The sequence below is a fragment of the Meles meles genome, chromosome 7, assembly GCF_922984935.1.
Source record: "Meles meles chromosome 7, mMelMel3.1 paternal haplotype, whole genome shotgun sequence".
NCBI lineage: Eukaryota > Metazoa > Chordata > Mammalia > Carnivora > Mustelidae > Meles > Meles meles.
In genome coordinates this window covers 38,312,443-38,333,664 of record NC_060072.1, presented here as the reverse complement: position 1 = coordinate 38,333,664, position 21,222 = coordinate 38,312,443, and the positions used below count along the sequence as shown (strand labels likewise).

The following is a 21,222-nucleotide window of genomic DNA, read 5'->3' as shown; positions in this document are numbered from 1 at the left end:
CTCTTCTCATAGCTGTCAGCAGTTTTTCCAGCTTCTCTTTCTACTCCTTTTGCCCTCTTGCCCAAGGTAGCTAAGCCTGTGGCCCTGGCCATAATTGAGAATATGTGGCTGACAAAATAAAACATCTGTCAGGAATTTGTTTTCTAGTGTGCTAATGTGGAGAGGCTTAGTAATAATGAAATTTCAACTCTTGCCACCTTGGGAATCTTCTCTCAGCTCTTTGACATCAGCAAGAATATTGTTTTTCCTTATTGATCTAAAAGTCCATTTTACCTCTTTTGGATAAAAGAAGTATCAGCCGGCATCTGCCAGGTGCCAAACTGTTCTGGGCCCTGGAAATGCTGTGATGAAAACGGAAGGGGCATTGACTCCAAAGAGCTGCCCTTCAAAGGGCTAAGCTTTTAAATCTATTTGTCTTTACAGATAGGAGGAGATATACTGAGAAAGTACTTAGATAGCACTTACTAGTTGACTGTTTTCTAATTGAATAAGAAAAATGTATATTACTTACTTATTGAGGTGGTATGTTTACCTTATAAGGTGACGTGTGAGTCAGCTATTCAGTTCCAGTCATCAGGATAATATTTTCTAACTTTTTTTTACAGTTTTATTGAGGAATAACTGAGATTCATCACTGTGTAAGTTTCAGGTGTATAGTATAATGGTTTGATTTACATATACTGTGAAGTAATTACCACAGTAGGTTCAGCTAACAAACTTTTTTTTCATATAAATACAATAAAAAAGAAAAGAATGAAGAAAAGAAAAATGGAAAAAATCTTCTCCTCATGATGAAAATTCTTAGGGTTTCTTTTCCTTACAACTTTCAGATATACCATGCAGCCATGTTGGACACCGCCATTGTGTTGTACGTTACATCCCTAGTAGTTACTTCGTTTAATACTGGACGTTTGTACCTTTCACCCACCTTCCTCCAATACACTGTACCTCCCTCTGTCCTCTGAGTCTTATAACCACAACGTTGATTTCTTTCTCTATTAGTGTTTGTTTGTGTTTTAGATTCCACATATAAGTGATATCATAAGTATCTGTCCTTTTCTGTCTGACTTATTTCACTTAGCATAGTACCTTCAAGCCCATCCATGTTGTTGCAGGTTTTCCTTTTTTTGTGGCCAAAGGAATTCCTCTGTGTACAAATGCCACAACTTCTTTATCGATTCCCCCACTGATGGACACTTAGGTTCCTTCCATTTCTTGGCTGTTGTAAATAATGTTTCCACAAACATGGAGATGCAGATGTCTTTTTGAGTTAGTGTTTTCCTTTCCTGTGGATATATTCCTAGAAGTAGATTTGCTAGATCATCTGGTAGTTCTGTTTTTAACTTGATGAGGATTGGTTAGGATAATTTTTATATTTTTTTTAAAGATTTTTTATTTACTTATTTGACAGAGAGAGATCACAAGTAGGCAGAGAGGCAGGCAGAGATAGAGGGAAGCAGGCTTGCTGCTGAGCAGAGAGCCCGATGCGGGACTCGATCCCAGGACCCTGAGATCATGACCTGAGCCGAAGGCAGCAGCTTTAACCACTGAGCCACCCAGGCGCCCCGGTTAGGATAATTTTTAAATTTATATTAGGGACCCCAGAAAAATCATTGGCGATTTGATAAAAGAATGAAGAAAGATCTGAAAATGGGGTACCTGGGTGGCTCAGTCAGTTAAAGTGGCTGCCTTCAGCTCAGGTCATGATCCAGGGATCCTGGGATCAAGCCCCTCACCGGGCTCCCTGCTCAGTGGGGATCCTGCTTCTCCCACTGTCTGCAGGTCTCCCTGCTTGTGCTCTCTCACTCTCTCACTCTCTCCCTGTCAAAGAAATAAATAGTCTTTTTTTTTTTTAAAAAAAGAAAGATCTGAAAGAATAGCATTCTAAAGCCTAGAACAAATAAAAAGAATAGGAAAGAACAAAACTGAAGACATCTTTGAAAACATTATAGTAAGTGCTGAGGATAAGTAATAGGAGATCATTATAGAAGTAGATGTAAATGTTGGAGGAATTAATGACTTGATTGAAATATAGAAATTAAAAATTCATAATCTTTTATAGAACTTGGAAGGATTAATTAATGTTTTACCAGAAAGATAGATTCTTAACAAATTTTTATTTGAATCTGAAGTACATGTCAGTGTGCCAAATACATATTTTAAATCAATGCAATAAAATTTGAGGTTCTTTTCTTTTTACCTGACTTAAGTAGAAAACACAAAGTTTCTCAGTTTGTCCTATGCCACTGGTAATGCTGATTTAAGCTGCTCGTCTATAGGGTATCATCCATGGCTCTCTATTTGGACTATATTTTAATTCCCTATAGATTTCAACTAATTGACCTTGAGGGAAAGCTGAGTCTCTGTGACAATATGGTCTTCAATCACCACTGCCAACATAAATAAATGGTTCCTCTCTGCATCTATCAAGAGTAATCTGAGTGGAATTTAAGTTTTTGATAGACTTTTAAAAAATGAGCCCAGACATGAAATAATACCCTTTTCAACAAAAGGGAATCAGATTTAAGACAGCTAAGATTCATGTAATAAAAAGTGTTTAGCCCTTTCTGTTGGAACGTGGTTGGTTATCTTGCTGAAATCTGGACAATTCCCAAATTGATTTATATAATAATGAACTGAATTTGATTTGACAGTATCATTCACCATTGTAAGTGAATAAAATATCAGGCGAAAATGCTCTTCATGTAACAATTTGTTTTTAAAAACGGTAATAAAAAGTTTTCTATTTGAGTTTCTTTGAGTGTCTTCACAGATCACTTAATTTGAAAATAGCACTCCTAAAATAACATTGTTGACTTTCATGTCCATTAATTTCTGTTTTTTTTATACTTATCTAATCAAACAGTTTTTCCTAAAAGAATTTAATTTCCTCATCAGTAAAAGTCAATGCTTTTTTTTTGTATTATGCCCCACCTTCTTTTCTAATTCCCTGTATAAATTGTCCGTTAATTTTGTTCCTATTTTAAAAGAAAACTTTAAAACTATAATAAAATTTAGAATGAAGCCAATTCCTTTTTAAAAAGGATTTATTTTGTCATTTGAGAGAGAGAGTGTGAGATGGAAGGGCAGAGGGGAAAGAGAGACTATCTCAGGCAGATGCCCCACTGATCTCACAGCCTGACAGGGGCCTTGAACTCACAACTCTGAGATCATGACTTGAACAGAAATCAAGAGTCAGATGCTTAACCAACTCTGCCACCCAAGCACCAGAATGCAACTAATTCTTAAAGGAAAAATACACCCATACAATATGAGGGTAAATATCAAAACAGTGATACGGATACTATACACAACCACAAAAATCTTTTAGTGGAAACAGGTAATATTTACCAAAATGTCTTCTCAATTTAGGCTACCCAGATAGATATTTCAATTTCAGTTTACATATACTGGTGACATCAGCATAGACTGGAAAATTGCATAAAAATTAGACTTTAGAAGTCTTATTTCTCACATTATGTAAATACACATGTGAAGAATGGGTTACATAAAGTGATTGGGTTTGGATAAGGAGATTATGCTGAGTGAAATAAGTCAAGCAGAGAGAGTCAATTATCATATGGTTTCACTTATTTGTGGAGCATAACAAATAACATGGAGGACATGGGGAGATGGAGAGGAGAAGGGAGTTGAGGGAAATTGGAAGGGGAGGTGAACCATGAGAGACTATGGACTCTATCTATCTTTTTTATTATTTTATTATTTAGTCTATCTTTTTATTACTTGAATAGGCAAGATGATTTTATTGTTCATATATCTAATTTCCTAAGAAGTTTCTAACACCTATAAACTTTCTAATGTGAGGGGATCTAATGTGGCTTTGTTTAGACTCATGTAGCGTTTGGGTTTTTTTAAGACTATTATTTAACAGAGAGAGAGAGAGGGGACAAGCAGGGAGATTGGGAGAGGGAGACCAGGCTCCCCACTGAGCAAGAAGCCCAATGTGGGGCTTGATCCAAGGACCCTGGGATTATGACCTCAGCCGAAGGGGGACACTTAACCGACTGAGCCACACAGGCACCCTAGACTCATGAGTGCTTATTGATACATCTATTGATAATACTTGCCTAAAGCTCCTGAGAATTCTCAGTTGCTTACTATTTTAGTGGAAAATTCATTCAGTTCAGATACTGTCATAATAAGCACAGTACTTACATTTAGCTTTCTGTGTATCTTAGTCTGAATGCATCTAAAATTTTATATTTAATAATGATTTATTCATTGTCTACTATGAATAAGGTTATGAGGGTCTTGTAGTAAGCCATTATTAATCCTGCCCCTGCCTTCAAGCCCATATGAACCTCAATACATTATCCTTAATGCATGTGCTTATATAGCCATAATACAAGGGGGAAAGTGGTTTGTCCATAAAAGTTTCGTTTCGTGGAAGGAAGAAATCATTTTCTCTACATCAGAACAGAGTAAGGTGCATGGAAGAGTTAACATTTGAATCAGCTATTGAGGCTCAGTAGGATCTGGCAGGAAAACCCTTAGAATGGCAAACTGAGAGGGAGGGATGGTAGAAAAAATCTGGAATACAAACAGATTTTTGTGAAATGTAGTTTATAAGGAAAGGTCGTTTATAAGGTAGTTTATAAGGAATAGTGTTAAAAGGTAAAAGGTAGTTTGTAAGGAATAATGTTAAAAATGCCGGCGTGATGAGAATGCTTTCACACAGTAATGTGAAAACTGAATTATTACCATCTTTATGTTATTAGAGATTTATTTAGGATCTTAAATTGAGAACTAGAAAACCAGACTTGGATTTGAAGTCTGGATATTTATGACGACTCTTTATGTTGAGACCCTGATTAAGAAGAATAAAACAGGAAGGCTCATTACTTAATTTAGCATCTTTAGTCTACCCAGTTTTGAGTAAAATTAAGATAGAATGTTCTTTTGGAAACAAAAAAAAATCCTCCTTTATATCAGTGAATTGTAGGACAGATGGGTAAGAGGAGCTTGAGTTTTACAAAATAAAGTAGAAATAGCAATTTATAATATTAATGATATTAACAAATATTTATGTATTGCTTCCAAAGCCAAAGGCGTTTCTAAGCCTTGTACATATATGAGCTCGATTTACAAATACTTGCTCTATTTTCCAAATTGCTCTATTTTCCAAATTAGGAACAGAGGCACAGAAAGATTAAGTAACTTGCTTAAGTAAGTAACTGGTTACTTACTTAAGTGATTGAGTAACTGGTTAATTGCTGGAGCAGATATTTGAAGCGATTATATTTTTTTTAATTTTTTTTCCATTTTATTTATTTTTTCAGCGTAACAGTATTCATTCTTTTTGCACAACACCCAGTGCTCCATGCAAAACGTGCCCTCCCCATTACCCACCACCTGTTCCCCCAACCTCCCACCCCTGACCCTTCAAAACCCTCAGGTTGTTTTTCAGAGTCCATAGTCTCTTATGGTTCGCCTCCCCTCCCCAATGTCCATAGCCCGCTCCCCCTCTCCCAATCCCACCTCCCTCCAGCAACCCCCAGTTTGTTTTGTGAGATTAAGAGTCATTTATGGTTTGTCTCCCTCCCAATTATATTTTATAATAAGGAAAGAATTCACAAATATCCACCTGGATCCAGTAGCTAGCCAGTTACAGTTCAAAATTAGTATCTTTAGAGAGATCTTTCAAATGCAAAATAAAATAATAGTTTAAAAAGAGGCAACTTTCTTTTTCACTGTAAAGAAAGTAACAAAGGAAAAATATATTTTTAGTCATAATTTCTAAATGAGAAGAGACATTAATGAGAAAAACTCTTTTTCTCATTAATGTGATGTGATTAATATGTGAACAAGGATGTGAATAATAACATGGTGCTTTTACTACTTCTTGTGCATTTATATTTTAGTATGATTATTCATGTTTATGTCTTTTGAGGATTTGATGAACGTCTTCTGATTCTTCAAATGCCTTATTGATGGCTGCCCAGAAGCTAGCCCTACTTTAACTTCTAGGTAGCCTAGTAAAAATATTCTGCCAACAGCACCTCAAATACTCCTGGATTCTCTAGGAAGAGAGATGCTCCCCACTGTACGATGGCAGTCTGGCTGTCCCTAAATAGGTAGACCATGAGCCTGTCATTAAATCAGATGTGGTGTGTTTGAATTTCACCAATCACAAATTGAATAATACTCCCTGTTGTTATGAAAGCGATACCCCTGCAACTCAAGAATTTCCATTTCTCTGTGGTAGCAGGGAAATTGATCTTACTAATTCAAATATCTCATTCATATTTCTTATTCATATCTCATTCATATTTCTATCAGCTCAGTCACTTAGACTTTGCCTAACTCACTTGCCTTTCCTGTTTCTAAGGAACATGATGGCATAAGGGCACTGGGGCATCAGGCATCTAAATGTATTTGGGTAGTATGGGTCTAGCCCATGGTCATATCTTTTTCTTGCTGGTCTTTGCTGAAGGGTAATTATTTCCAACAGGGACTCACTGTTGCCTCAGTTCCCACTTTATCTGTTGCTATGTCAGAAATATTTCTAGGGCCTCTAATTCAGACTCTGTCTTCCTATCGCAAACCCCAGATTGAGGATTCTTCTGATTTAGTAGCCTATTCAACCATTTCCATATCCATTTAGTTAAAAAGTTCTCTGTTGCTTTCTCAGAATCACTCTAGCTTATTGTAGGAAGCTTACAAATTCATCTACCAAGACTGCTCAAACATTGCTCTTTTATCACTGTGACGCCATGTTTGATAATGGGATGCTGTCTATGTTTATACCCTGAGAAGAGGAGAGATACCTCCATCTCCTTGGGGACACCTATCACATTAACCAGAATTTTATCATTCTTCTTGGTAGTACTTGCTCCTGCACCCCCACACTTTTCACCAATTCTTATATTGTAATAAAATGAACTTTTTGACTCATTGTCATTTCTTCATTGAATATACTCCTTAAAACCACATCCTCTTATAAACATTATTCACTTAAGGAATATAGTGAAATCATCCCTGTTAATATTTAAAATATAAAACTTTGAAAAGTTTATATTTTATTGATTTTATGTCATTATACTTTGTGCTTTTTGTGGTTTTGCAGTGCTAATTGTGCATGACAAACGTGTTATTAAAGATGTTAACATCTCTGAATTTGTGTATTTTGCATAGTCTACTTGGCTGTTAAAAATTATTTCATTTTTTTCAGAGTATGAATAACTGACCAACAAACTATCAGAGGAATTTTGTCTAAATAACTGCAAGATTGTGATTTTTTTAATGGCTAAATGCTCATCAAATTTCACTCATGAAATAAAACTTGGGCAATATGATGTCATTTTTCAAAGATCTACTTTCCCTGGTGAAGCACTCTTTATGGACAAAGAAAATATATTTTTTTTAAATCTGTATTAACTCTCTTAGACTCTAAATACTCTGCACTATAATAAAAAGTGATCTGTTTTTAGCATAGTACCCCAAATGCCTAACAATATTAAAAGAGTGTCTTCGTTTGAGAGGGAAGCTAAGTTATTATTTGGCCATATTTGAGTCCAAATAATATGAGTTAGAAAAAGGAAATAGAATTTAGAATAATGATTGCATATCAGGGAAAGGCAAGCACATCCTACACTATGGATTTATTTTATTTATCTGATTTTAATCTAGAACTCTTTCAGAAAGAGCTATACCCTCAACTTATCATGCATTTAACACAATCTCTGTTGCAGGTTACTTAGTTATAGAAAATCCATCAAGTAAGTTTGTTAAATATCTTTTCTTCTTTTTGAATGTCATTGTTAAATTCACTGATTCAATGAATCTTAATGTGTGGCTCCTTTTTTGTATGTTTGCTAGAAAAACCTCCAAGCTGGATATAAATCATAAAAGCATGACTAATTGCATGGTAACTGGAGAAATGCTTTCTCTCTCTCTGGGGTGAAGCCTGCATGTCTGTATTTTAGCTTGGGAAGTAATACGGGGATATTTAAACTCCTTAGGGTTTAAAAACCATGTCATTATGAGAATGAGGTCACTGCAATATTTTATATCTTCTAAAACCTTGTAATGTATAAAATGTTTTCTGTATGACAAAGAGGTATTATGTGCTTTAGGACTCAATGATAACTTTATGCCCTTATATTTACTTGAATAACTTTTTTCCTTACAATGTGAAAGCATCATATAAAGTCACGTAAAAACGGAAAGGATTTGGTGCCACCGATACAAAGAAAGCACACTTACAGGGGAAAAGTTAATTTTGTAAACATGGCAGAGTGACTTTAAAGGGCTATGTGGTTATGGGTTTTGAAATGTCTGTTGTTCTTTGACTTGTTCATCGTACAGCTGGTGCCAATCTAATATGATTCCATTTTCTACCTCTCTTTGCTTGGAGGCCGGTAAGCAAGAAGTCCTTCCTGCAACATGTTGAAGAGCTTTGCACAAACAACAACCTAAAGTTTCAAGAAGAATTTTCGGTATGTTACCAGCAGTTGTCACAACATTGCCAGACCTCCAGTCGTTTCATGTGTCACATTTCATGTCCATTTTAAGCAGGCAAGGCCATGAAGGACTCTGGCCTTGATAATCAATACCCAATTACCAGGTTGATTGTTTGGATAGTAATGTTACACGGGATGGCCTCTGGTGCAACCTGAACAGAATTACTCACCTGCTGTGTGAGGAAAGGGTTCTCCTCTTCAGACCTCCCTAGCAATGGCAGCCTGGCCTCATTTCTGCTCTTTCATCCAGATATACACGGGAGTGTGGAAGGTTGTATTCATTGGTTCTTGCTGGTGTGTGAGATTTAGGCTTTACCATAAATGTGGTTTTATATTTAAATAATGATTTTATATTTAGAGACTAAATAATTCCACTTTATATTTGCCACTTAGTTTATGTTAGGGATATAGATGAACCTGAGAACAGAGCATGGTGTTTCCAGAAAATACAAAAGTATTATTTCTAGAACTATCTGAAAGTAAAAATATCCATGTTTTAGGAGGCTTAGTTTTTAGTTACTATGAAATAAGTACACTATCACCTTATGGAGAATACATGAAGTTAAGAAAATTCCACTTAAACACTTTTTAAAAGTTAAGATTAATTATATTGCTTTTGGCATTTTATATATCTATAAAATTATATTAATGCATGAGGTATATATCAGATCTATAAATAAGCTTTTTTAAAACTTGTATACCTCTTTCCAAACTCGTATGATTATTTTGTATTATATAAGTAAAGTGGATTTCTAAATGTCACCAACAATTTTCTTTTTTTTTTTTCCATGAAATTTTTAGTGTGTGAACCTATGAAACAAAGAATTAAGCAATTGGCTTGAATAATTCAGGATTATACTATTTCAGGCTCTCAGGGAATAATAACAAAATGTGAGAAGATTAATGGTATTTCCTACAGCTCTTTGGTTATGCTTCTTAAGTAATACTGGCCTGGACTTAACAAAATCGATGGTACCATAAAACTTTTCTTAGCATTTACACAGCGAGAACTTATAATTTTTCAAGAGCAAAAGTGTAATTTCACTATAAAAGGAGCGAATATAATTACATTATGCATGACTGAGTAGATGAAAAGTTCTATTAGCAACAACATTTTCACATATATTACATTGAGAAAATTTCTAGTACAACCTCTTTGGAGATCATGGTTTAAAATACTTTCTTAAATACTGGGGCACCTGGGTGGCTCAGTCATTAAGCGTCTGTCTTCAGCTCAGGTCATGATCCCAGGGTCCTGGGATCGAGCCCCGAGTTGGGCTCCCTGCTCAGAGGGAGGCCTGTTCTCCCTCTCCCACTCTCCATGCTTGCGTTCCCTCTCTTGCTGTGTCTCTCTCTGTCAAACAATAAATAAAATGTTCTAAAAATTGTTTGGCATATTAATATATAAACACTTAATAGTTAAGTGACTTTGAACAAACTCCCTAAACTCTCTGTTCCTCAATATCCTCATTTGTAAAATACTAACATTTACCTCACTGAGTTGTGAATACTAAAATGATAGAATGTGTATAACACTAAGAATAGTGGCTGATACAAGCACTAATAGCTACTATATTAGGATGATGACTTTTACCATAAGGAAGCTCATACTATGATAAGAACTGCAGATCTGCACAAATAATGCATAAATACACTGTATCGAGACAGAGATATGCAGGCAGAAGTGAGGTTGACATTATTTGGATGGCAGTTAGAAAAGACTACACAACAAGGTAACGTTTGAGATGCACGTTTGGACAAACAGAGACCAATGAGTAGACACAGGGGGAAGAATATCCCAGAGAGGGGGAAGGAATGCAAAAGCAAAAGGATGCAGAACAGTCTCACTCATCTGTGATTCCACTGAACAGGAAAAACAATAGGAGAAAGAACTGCATAGGATGCTGGAAGCCTGTGTTCTCTGATAAGAAAAAGGCTGCCAAGTGTGACACTACTATCCAAACACTCTACCTGGTAATTGGGTATTGATTATCAAGGCCACAGTCATTTAAATCTATAAATGGAAACTTCTATGTGAAATAATGACAGAAAAAAAGTACCACCTTTCGGGAGATTTCCGTTTCACCTTTGTTCCCCCCCCTTATTCCTTTGTGTCTTATGGATACACGGACATATATTCCCAACACCTTGACACAGGGAAACTATGCTAAGATTCCCTACTTAGTTAAACAAATTTTTTCTAAGCCTTTTATGCCAATACACCAGATTTCAAATGCTTACACTGCACATAACCACAGGCAAAGATTTTCTTTCTGAGGAAAAATAAGGGGGAAAGAGAGACTTATCTAATAAATGTTGAAAAAATTGTAAAAATGCAAATTCTTAATACTTTTTAAAGGAATTTGGCAAGTTGAGACTTATTTCTAAAATGAAAAACTATAAACTTTGTAAATGTAAATCACCAGCTCAACAAAATCATGAATACATTTTCTTGCACCAACTTTCTTAATGATAAATGGATAATATCATTTTTTACCCAAATGTCAATAACGGATCTCCTTGACCCTTCATCTGTGTCTGATAATTCTTAATCGCACCTTTGCATTCCAGTATCGATTTAACAATGCCTACTGAGAACGGAAATTGACCTTTGGCATCTTCTTAAACTGACCAGTGTTGTACCAATTAATAGGCATGAAATCACACTGCCTGAGGAGAAAAAACAAAAAATAAATCACTGAACTCCCTTCCCCTACTAAGTAGACATTAAAATATTAAATAATACTCAGTGTGTTCCTGACGAAACCATTAGTGAAGTGTAGAGAAGGCTATTATTAACATGGTTGCTACATCTTAGGGCTTCCAAAAGTACAAAGAAATTATCCCAGAGGAAGCAACAGCCCAACTGGCCAATTTTGTTCAGGATATTTTCAGTAAACGGTTGTGGAAGTTCATTGCTATTAATTTGACCTTGTTTCTGCAGTTATGAGAGGTGATTTCAATTTGAAAATAAAAGGGTTTAGAATAAAGAATATTTTTTTTCCTAAGTAGGATTTCTCGTTTACCTCCGAAATAAATCTCAACTTTGCAATGACTTCATTCCACAGGAACTACCAAAATTTCTTCAGGATCTTTCTTCAACTGATGCCGATCTGCCTTGGAACCGAGCAAAAAACCGCTTTCCAAACATAAAACCATGTATGTGCCCTTACTGTCTCTGGTTTCCATCTGCAAAATATTTTTAAAATGAGCACTAAATGCTTCTTAGCCTTTTCATTTCTTAAACCTATTATATTACATATTAATCAAATTACAATAATGCATTTTATTAGCAGTAATTTTCAAACTGTATGTCTCTTGCTTTGTTAATCTTTAGTAAAGATGATGTACATGATTTTCAGCTTCTTCATACAAGGTTCACTTATGCAGGTGCAAGACACTGTAGACCTAATATTTTCTTAGCTTTGTAATTTAACCCAAGTAACGAATCTCTCTAACATCTTCCTACAGATCTAGTTCTCCAGTGAAAAGAGAAACGTAACTTTGTGCATTCGTTTCCCTTAAAAGCAGGACAGTGCTTTCTTATAGAATATAAAGATGTCCTGTGAAACATTCCTTGGAGATCAAAGCAAATGTGTGCTTACCAGGACTGGTTTTACAAAGGAAACAGGGTAGTGTCTCACCGGAGTAAACAAAACTTCATTTTTCAATCAATAAGAAAAACTGTATTTTCGCTTTAAGAATTAGCAATGATGTGAAAGGAAAATTCTTTTCATAATAGCTATATATTTGATATTATATTTTTTGAACAGATGTGCCTCCTATCTATATTCCGATTCAATACACTTTTTGTGATATTCTAAAATATTGTTACTATTGTTTCAAAATCTAGAATTTTAAAATATTCCTAATTTGAAAGTATTTTTAATAAATACACATTTTTTATGTTCTGTGCATTTTCAAAACTATATTGGGAAAATTCCTTACTAAAGAATTTAACTCTTCTGTCTAGAAAGACACAGATTTGAAGGAGGATACAATAGCAGAGTGTAAAATCATAAAGGATGTAGATAGGAGGACATGGACTGAATTCTGATATTCTAGAACTCAAGGATAACTGAGGCATGAAGTAAACAAATTTAGAGAAATGTGATATAGGAAGTAGTAATCTAGTGGAATCTGCTAATTCCCAAGAATTAGGATAAGATGAAAATGCAAATAGCTTTAATCACCCAAAATCCCTTCTGGAACAAAGCAAGTCATAAGTAGATGACTTTAGGAGCAAGTTGACAGATCAGAAACTTTTGTAGGAAGTAAGGAATTTTCGGATAGAATCTCTAAATTTCTGTGGCACAAAGTTTCTCCATAGGTCCTTTTGTTTTCCTTTTCAGAGAGTTAACCTGGTTTCGGTGCATCATAAATTTAAGAGATATGGAAATTCTCATGTCTTTATAGTTGTTGCTACCTAAATTTCTTTGGTACTGCTTCATGCTTATTCAGTGCTGTTCTGTGAAAATAAACACTGTAATCTGATTGAAAGACAGTTACTGAGTGCCTGGGTGGCTCAGTCAGTTAAGTGTCTGCCTTCAGCTCAAGTCATGATCTCAGGGTCCTGGAATCAAGTCTTGCACCAGGCTCCCTGCTCAGCGGGATGTCTGCTTCTCCCTCTGTTCCTCCCCCAACTCTTGCACTCCCATGTTCTCTCTCTCTCTCCCTCTCTCTTAAAAATAAATAAATAAGGAATCTTTTTTTAGAAAGACAGTTTCTATGGAATATTTAATATTTATTTACAATCATATATTTGGCTGGAGTAACTTATATCAGTATATATAAAAGAAGCAAACCAAGTACAGCTAACTTATTTCCAAAGACCAAAGAGTAAAAATTTGACACATTAGCAAGATTTCTTTTTTAAGATTTTAAAAGAGAGAGAGTGCAAGCAGGAGGAGGGGCAGGAGGCGAGGGAGGGATAGAATATCATGCAAAGCATACACTTCTGCCCGATCACGGAGCCTGACACAGGGCTCAACCTCTCAACCCAAAATGACCTGAGGCAAAATCAAGAGTCAGACGCCCAACTGACTGAGTCACCCAGGCAACCCAAGATATTTTTTAGTCTTTTATTTTTAAGATCTTTTATTATTAAGATTTTTATTATTAAGATATTTTATTATTATCTTTTATTATTAAGATCCCAGTACATTATTATCAGGATTTACATCATGGCTAAAAGAAAAGTCAGACCATATAGCTTATTACTTATAGGATAGGAGGAGAATAAGAGCAGTCAATGAAAATAAATAACCTTGGGGCGCCTGGGTGGCTCAGCGGATTAAGCCGCTGCCTTCGGCTCAGGTCGTGATCTCAGGGTCCTGGGATCGAGCCCCGCATCAGGCTCTCTGCTCCGCGGGGAGCCTGCTTCCTCCTCTCTCTCTGCCTGCCTCTCTGCCTACTTGTGATCTCTCTCTCTGTCAAATAAATAAATAAAATCTAAAAAAAAAAAAAAGAAAAAAAAAGAAAAGAAATAACCTTAAAACAACAAGGAGACCCGAAAAGTCTGATTGCCCAATTTCTTCTAATTTGGGGCTAAGACAAAAAGTAATTGTTGATGATGGAATTATGTTGTAAATCAAGAGTGTTTGGGATATTATAATTGGTATTTCATAAATTTTTCACCTTTGCTTGAGACAAATGGATAATGTCCCATTGTTTTCTGCTTTCTTCTTGATTTCAGTACAGAAAACTTACAGTAACTTTTCAAATGTATTACATCTACATTCAATATCCTTTAATGCATTCGTAGAGAAACCTTTTTCTTAACCGTATTCTTAGAGAGTTGGAGGTCCTATGAGAAATAATTTTGTTAGGTAGATTTCTCTATTTTTCAAGAATGTGATGAGAATAATTTATTGATCCAGCTAAATATGTACTGCCAGCTATGTAGTAAAAATGTTAAGAATATGTGGGCTCTGATCAAACTTCCTGGGCTACAATCCTGTGAACCCACTTGCTGCCTTAGTGACTGGACGTACTATTCCGTGGTGCTCACTTCATAAGGTTATTGGGAGGATTAGATGAAATAATTATGTAAATCACTTTGCCCAATACTGGAACATCGAAAGCTCTCAATATTAATTCTTATGATTGTTAGTAATCAACAGATTGCTTATTTTTAAAACTTAATTTTTTGGGTGAATAAGATTTAATAACAGGCCCTTGGGGTGTATAGTCTGGATATAACAAGCCCACTTCCCTAATCTGAGTGAGAAGACAAGCTGTAAACTCAGCCACCTCTGTGGGCAAATACTCCCCGGCCACACACACACACACACACGCACACACACAGCACAAGCAAATGAGATGTTTAAACTTAATATATTCTCCCACTGTGCTTGCAGAGAAGCCATTAAGCTGAAGAAACGTTTTTTTCCTCCCGTAGAGAATGAATTCATTTTAATAGACTCTGAATTTTAGCTTGAGACAGCTTAGTGAAGTGCATTGTTTCCCCTGAGTAATGTAGGAAGTAGGATTTCAAATATCACAGTGCATTTTAGAAGATATTAGCTTACAGGGCTTTAAGATACTAGAATTAGCAGCAAATGCTTGCAGAAGAGATTTCCAAATCTCTGTTTGACAGGACACTATGACCTTCAGAAATGTTCCAACACCACAAAGAAAAGTTTTAGCTTGCTGTTGACTCATATAGTTACAAGCAGGCATATCGCATGAACGGAAACCTGATGGCTTCCCTTCCTAAGTTACAGGACTAGCCACAATGTCATTAAAATAGTTAGGTCATACCAAATTCAAAGTCTTTGGGACATAAATCATTTGCATAAATTGACTTAAACATTCCCCATCTTTAAGCATTTCAGGCAGGTCATTTGAATCACTAACAATACAGCAAAGTCATTTAAAAAGTAACATGTGCTTAAGTGTAATGAAGCCCTATTCAGCTTTATAAGTTCCATAAGCTTTCATGTACGTTTTCTTCAAGAGGATTCTACAAAATAATTATTATAACTATATATTATAGGTGAGGTAGTGAGGGAGCAGAGAAGTTAAGAAATTTACCTAAAGCCATTCATATTTGAATGGCTCTAAATGAATGGCCATTCATTTGAATTCTGGAATTCAAACCCACCATTTACCCATTTTCCTCCACTACTGAGTGCCTTCCCAATGAGATTTAAAAAAAACTAAAATAAAAATAATTATGTATAATAGATATTTTGTATCAATTCCATGCCTAGCTAAAATTAGCACTGGACATTCCAGTTGAGATACCCATATACCAACTTGGTAAAATCCTCAAAAAAAAAATAATTTGAACCCCTTTTTTGAAAAAAAAATAATGATTGGGGGCATCTAATGTTATCAGATCTTAAAATAGTCTAAAGAATAATAATTAAAAGTTTGGTATTAAAGAAAGAATGGGCAGATAAATTAATGGAAGTGAATAAATAGTCCAGAAATATCTTAGAAATGCATGGAGCAGTCTTGTGTATAATAAGAGTGGTATTTTGAATAAGGGGAAAATGATGAAATGTTAACAAACTGGGACTTCGTTGCTCCAAATGGCAGCAAAGAAACAAACAATAGAAGATAGATTTTACCTACTTCCATAAAAAATAATAATAAATCCCAATGGATCAAAGATTGAAATAGTTAAAAGCAGAAAAACCATTAAAGTTCTAGAAGAAAATATGAATGGAAGATTTGTAAAAATAATAATATTGGTGTGAAAGACACATTTGTGTGAAATAACACAAGAAGCCATCATAATGCTATGAGTAAAAATAATTTGAAATTTTGATTATTAAAAAATGTACATTTTAGGGGCGTCTGGGTTGCTCAGTGGTTAAGCCGCTGCTTTCGACTCAGGTCATGATCTCAGGATCCTGGGATCGAGTCCCGCATCGGGCTCTCTGCTCAGCAGGGAGCCTGCTTCCTTCCTCTCTCTCTCTCTGCCTGCCTCTCAGCCTACTTGTGATCTCTCTCTGTCAAATAAATAAAAAAAAATCTTTAAAAAAAAAATGTACATTTTATGTATGGCAAGATAGCTAGGTCCATTGATGGATAGGGTCAAAAAATGAGAAAAATATCTCAATACATGTAGTGTGTATTAAATATGTAACATGATATATTTTTCTATAAATATTTTTTAAATAGAAAAATAGTATAATACGAAATGACCATTAATAAAAACGGTATTTAAGATGGCCAATACACAAGCAAAGAAGCTCAGCTGAATTGCTTTTATATTTAAGGAAATAAGAATAAATATTATGAGGCATCAATTTGTATCTATGAAAATAATCATAAACTAAAATGTTTAACAATATCTTGTAATAGAAAGTAAAAGGAAACAGAATTGTTCAAACACTTTCAAACACTTTTATTCAAAGTATAAATTGATATATTTAGAGAACAATTTGGCAATATCTTTCAAAATTTGAAATGCATGACAGTATTCTGGAATTTTACTGCTCGTAATGTATTCTACAAATACACCACAACATATAGGCAAAAAATTTAGTTATATTTACTTATCATTTTACAATAATAAAATGAGGTGAATTGAAATCATCATAAGAGTTAAATTAGTATGTTCTATTTGAACAATGAAATAGGATATGACTGTTTAAAATAATAACCTAGATATTTTTGTTTATGAATATATGGAAAGATACAGGTAAATGAAAAAAATTGCAGAAAAGAATGTATATCACTCCATTTATGGTTAATTTTTGTGAAATTGTATAGATTCTAGAAATATATACAAGAACATATTAATAGTCATTGTATCTGGGTAGTGGAAATATGGGATAAGAGGGAACTTCTATTTTAATTTTACTACCATCTGTAATGTTCAATGTTACATCATGAATTTCTTTGTATTACTTTTACACTAAAATCAAGTAATGGCAATTTAAACAATGAATTAGCATTACTGTCTTATATTTTCCTCTAGATAATAATAACAGAGTGAAGCTGATAGCTGATGCTAGTATTCCAGGATCAGATTATATTAATGCCAGCTATGTTTCTGTAAGTTGCTATTTTTTTGCTTTATATTCTTATAAAACATGAGTACTTTGATTATATTACTCTCCCAACTATTTTAAATAAGAAATTTATTATAAACTCTATGCATTTTATGTACATAAAATTCCTTACAACAACACTAGGTACCCCTATTTTATAGATGCAGAAATGGGGGCTCCTGATAGAGATTTCAATTTACCAAGTGACAGATACATAACTTCAAGCTACATATCCCCAGGCCCTTTCCTCTATTTAATGTTTGTTAGTATATTCTTTGTAAGCAATGATGTCTGTCAATCTCTCTTATAAAGAAAAAGTCAAATACAGTTATGTCCATACAATATAAAAATTTTTGCTCTTTTTGCCATCTAGATTTTCAGTCCTTCAAGGAGACTACAATGTCATGTTCTTCTTTGATCCTCAGTTACCTGTAGAATGTGCACGCCATTGTAGCTGCTCAAAAAACATAAATGAACCAACATGAGATGAATTGTGACATGCCTAATGTACTAATTGGCACAACACAGATAATTAATGCTTGCTGTATTGGATTAAAAATTGAATGACACCAAAGTGTTTTAGGGATCTCTCTCTCCCTCTCTTTCATGGCTCTCTTCTGCTGTCGGGGCTCATCACTATCACAGGTACATAGAAACTTGAAATGTACCCAAGACCTGCAGCAGGGTTGACACATGGAATTGCCCTTGACCTTGTGGTTATTAAATTCAACCCTATGCCTCAGAGCTGTTTCTGAAAAAATCCTGATAATTAGATGTTAACCTCTCTTGGCATTGATTCACCTACTTTCTCCTAAGCCAGAAGATTCTATCTCTGAACAGCTCCAATATATGGTTGTTTTTATAAAAACAAGATATTCCCCCCTTATATTTTCACCCACTGGGTTCAATTCTAATATATATAGCAAAGTTAGCCATCCTTATTACGGTGACCCTACAGACACTTGAGGGTTTCCTCTAGTGTCCATAGTCTTGTATTCTTTTCTTATGCATAGGTCACTCCCAGGCCTGCCCTGTAGTCCCACTGGCCTCTGCTTCTGTGTTGCTCCATCCTGTCCCCATTAACATAACTTGTTCTGTGTCCCGTTCCCTCGAAACCCCTGTTAAGGGGGAAATTTTCATTCTAAATTCTTTATTGGTGGATAATGACTCTGCAACTTCAATCATATATTGGGTCTTCTTGTGAAAGGAATACATAAAGAGAGAATTTGAGATTTTTTAATAGGGGAAATGAGAGAGTGTTTGTAGGAGTTCAAGCATCCTTTGAATTCCAGCCAATTTTTATGCAAGAACTTTAAATCCATTTTGAAAAACCACACACGTTTTCTATTGTGGTGACATATTTTAGTCCTTTTTCAAATGATTGATTCCCTTGAAAATATAATTCTTCTCTAAAGATTTTGGTGAAATCTTGTGCTTACTAATTTTCATTACAGCCCAAACTCCATACTATGTTGAAGTTTTACTTTGATTTACAGAATGTTGCATATATGAATTTAAACTTAATCAGTGTGCTAGTGATCATATGTTTTGTGATGCTACAGAACAGGGCAAGGACAAATGGTTGTATCTCTTGTTTGTACCATTTTTATTCACTAATAAGTAGGTACAAAAGAATAACTCACATTTTCTAATGTTCAACCAGATATAGGGTGACAGTATAAGGTATGAATATGATTAGAAAGGAAACTGACAGTTTTAGTAGGTGTAACTAAACCAAACAGATTTACATAAACAAAGGAATATTCATGAACACCCAGTGCTCCCTTTAAAGATTACAGGTTGTCGGGAAGCAGCTATAAGAAGATGATAATGTAGGGTGAGCAATAAAACTAAGGATTCTGAATATATATATCCTGCTATAATCAAGTGACATTGTAATATAATAAATCTTACAACAAAGTTACTATGAGCCATACGTAATGATATGCATAATCATTACTGAGCTGCATGGGAAGCAGGCCCGGATGGAAAACATCTTAATGTAGGTTAAGGCAGATTTCAGAATTGGAGTGGAAGGATATTGCTGCTCTTAGCCTTTAGGTTAATCTCCTTTGCTTGGAATTCCAGAAATAAATGGAAATAGAAAAGCCATGATACCATAATGGCCCTTACTTTGCCATCCCCAAATTCAGGCAATCTTCCCTCAGAAAGAGTGAAAACTTCTCAGAAAGAAAGGTCGGATGTATCAATTCCCTCCACCTGCCCCGTTTTGTTCCATGAAACCTCTATCTGAAAGTTCATGAACACTTGTTCCAGGAGCAAAAGACAGGCCATCTACAAATGGATTCTGGATTCCTATATGTCCCAGGGCTAGAGGAAAAAGGCAGGAGAACCATAATGGGAGGTAGGGAAGAAAACAGAGTAACTAGTCTTCAGATGGAAAAGCAAAAGAACCCAAGTCTGGGAGAGGAAAAGAGAGAAGTGATATACTATAAGTACATCTGAGGGATTTCCTTTAAGATTGGGAAACTCTAGGGGCGCCTGGGTGGCTCAGTGGATTAAGCCGCTGCCTTCGGCTCAGGTCATGATCTCGGGGTCCTGGGATCCAGCCCCACGTCGGGCTCTCTGCTCCGCGGGGAGCCTGCTTCCTCCTCTCTCTCTGCCTGCCTCTCTGCCTACTTGTGATCTCTCTCTCTGTCAAATAAATAAATAAAATCTTAAAAAAAAAAAAAAAGATTGGGAAACTCTAGGTCAGGGTCTGTAACTAAGTTAATTTAACTTTACCTCTCTGCCCTCGGCTGTCCTTAAGAATTGCGCTCCCATAGCTAGGACTCACAGGGAGCTTGGAACAGTTTGATGATGGAAGAACTATGGGAGACAGGTAGGGAGGGAAAGAGATGCTGCGTCCCTGTAAACAACCACTAACTTTACAAATGAGTTTAGAAAGCCTTTCAAGAGAATTAACAATGAAAACATTATAATAGAACAAGAGAAATGCACCAAACCCTATGCCTGATATTACTTTAACCTGAGAGATTTTTACCGTAATTAGAAATTGAAGATTAAAGGCCATGATGCAAAAGAGATGTAATAACATCAGAAACATCAGAGTTGTTCCCACATTGATAGAATATTATAGTGCCAAAGGACATTTAGTCCCTGAGAAAGGGAAATGCAGATGACCAAAAGAAACATTTTATAAATTGATTCCTGTTAATTGTCCTCATCCTTGAACCACGTTCTTCTTCTGGCATCCAGAACATCATTCTCTCAATTTTCCATCTACAGCTCTGACTCCTTCGTCTCAGTGTCATCGGTTTTCTGTTTTCTCCTCCACCACCAAACACTTGAATTATCTAGAGCCTAGTCCTTGAATTTACTCTTTCTTTCTGAATTCATTTCCTTGATAATTTTATCTAATCTTGTGCTTCAACTGAGATCTGTGTGATGATTACTTTCAAATTTGTGTCTCCAGTTTGGATTTCTTCTTGAATTCCAAACTCATATACCCAATAGCCTTCATAATATTCCCACTTGAATATCTAACAAGGCTTTCAAGTTTAATGGGTCTGTAATAATTCCTAATTTTCCCTTCAAACCTGCATATCCCAAAGTCTTCCCAACCTCCCTTTTAAATTTTTACTGATTTTTATACCCAATATCCAGTCCATCAGCAAATTCTATTGACTCTGTCTTCAAAGTGTATCCAGATCCTTTCACTTCTCACCATCCCTCCTGTTACCACCCTAACTAACCCTTTGGTTGTATCA

The 21,222-nt window shown here is 35.4% G+C and overlaps 1 protein-coding gene across 1 annotated transcript in view; it reads left to right on the top strand.

The window, feature by feature from the left end:
- Window positions 1–21,222, top strand: part of PTPRQ (protein tyrosine phosphatase receptor type Q) — a 196,893-nt gene that overhangs the window by 163,516 nt on the left and 12,155 nt on the right. The window contains exons 36-39 of the mRNA XM_046012882.1: window positions 7,713–7,739; window positions 8,378–8,459; window positions 11,552–11,642; window positions 17,419–17,495. Coding sequence (XP_045868838.1) covers window positions 7,713–7,739; window positions 8,378–8,459; window positions 11,552–11,642; window positions 17,419–17,495 — 277 coding nt within the window. The remainder of the gene's footprint in view (window positions 1–7,712; window positions 7,740–8,377; window positions 8,460–11,551; window positions 11,643–17,418; window positions 17,496–21,222) is intronic.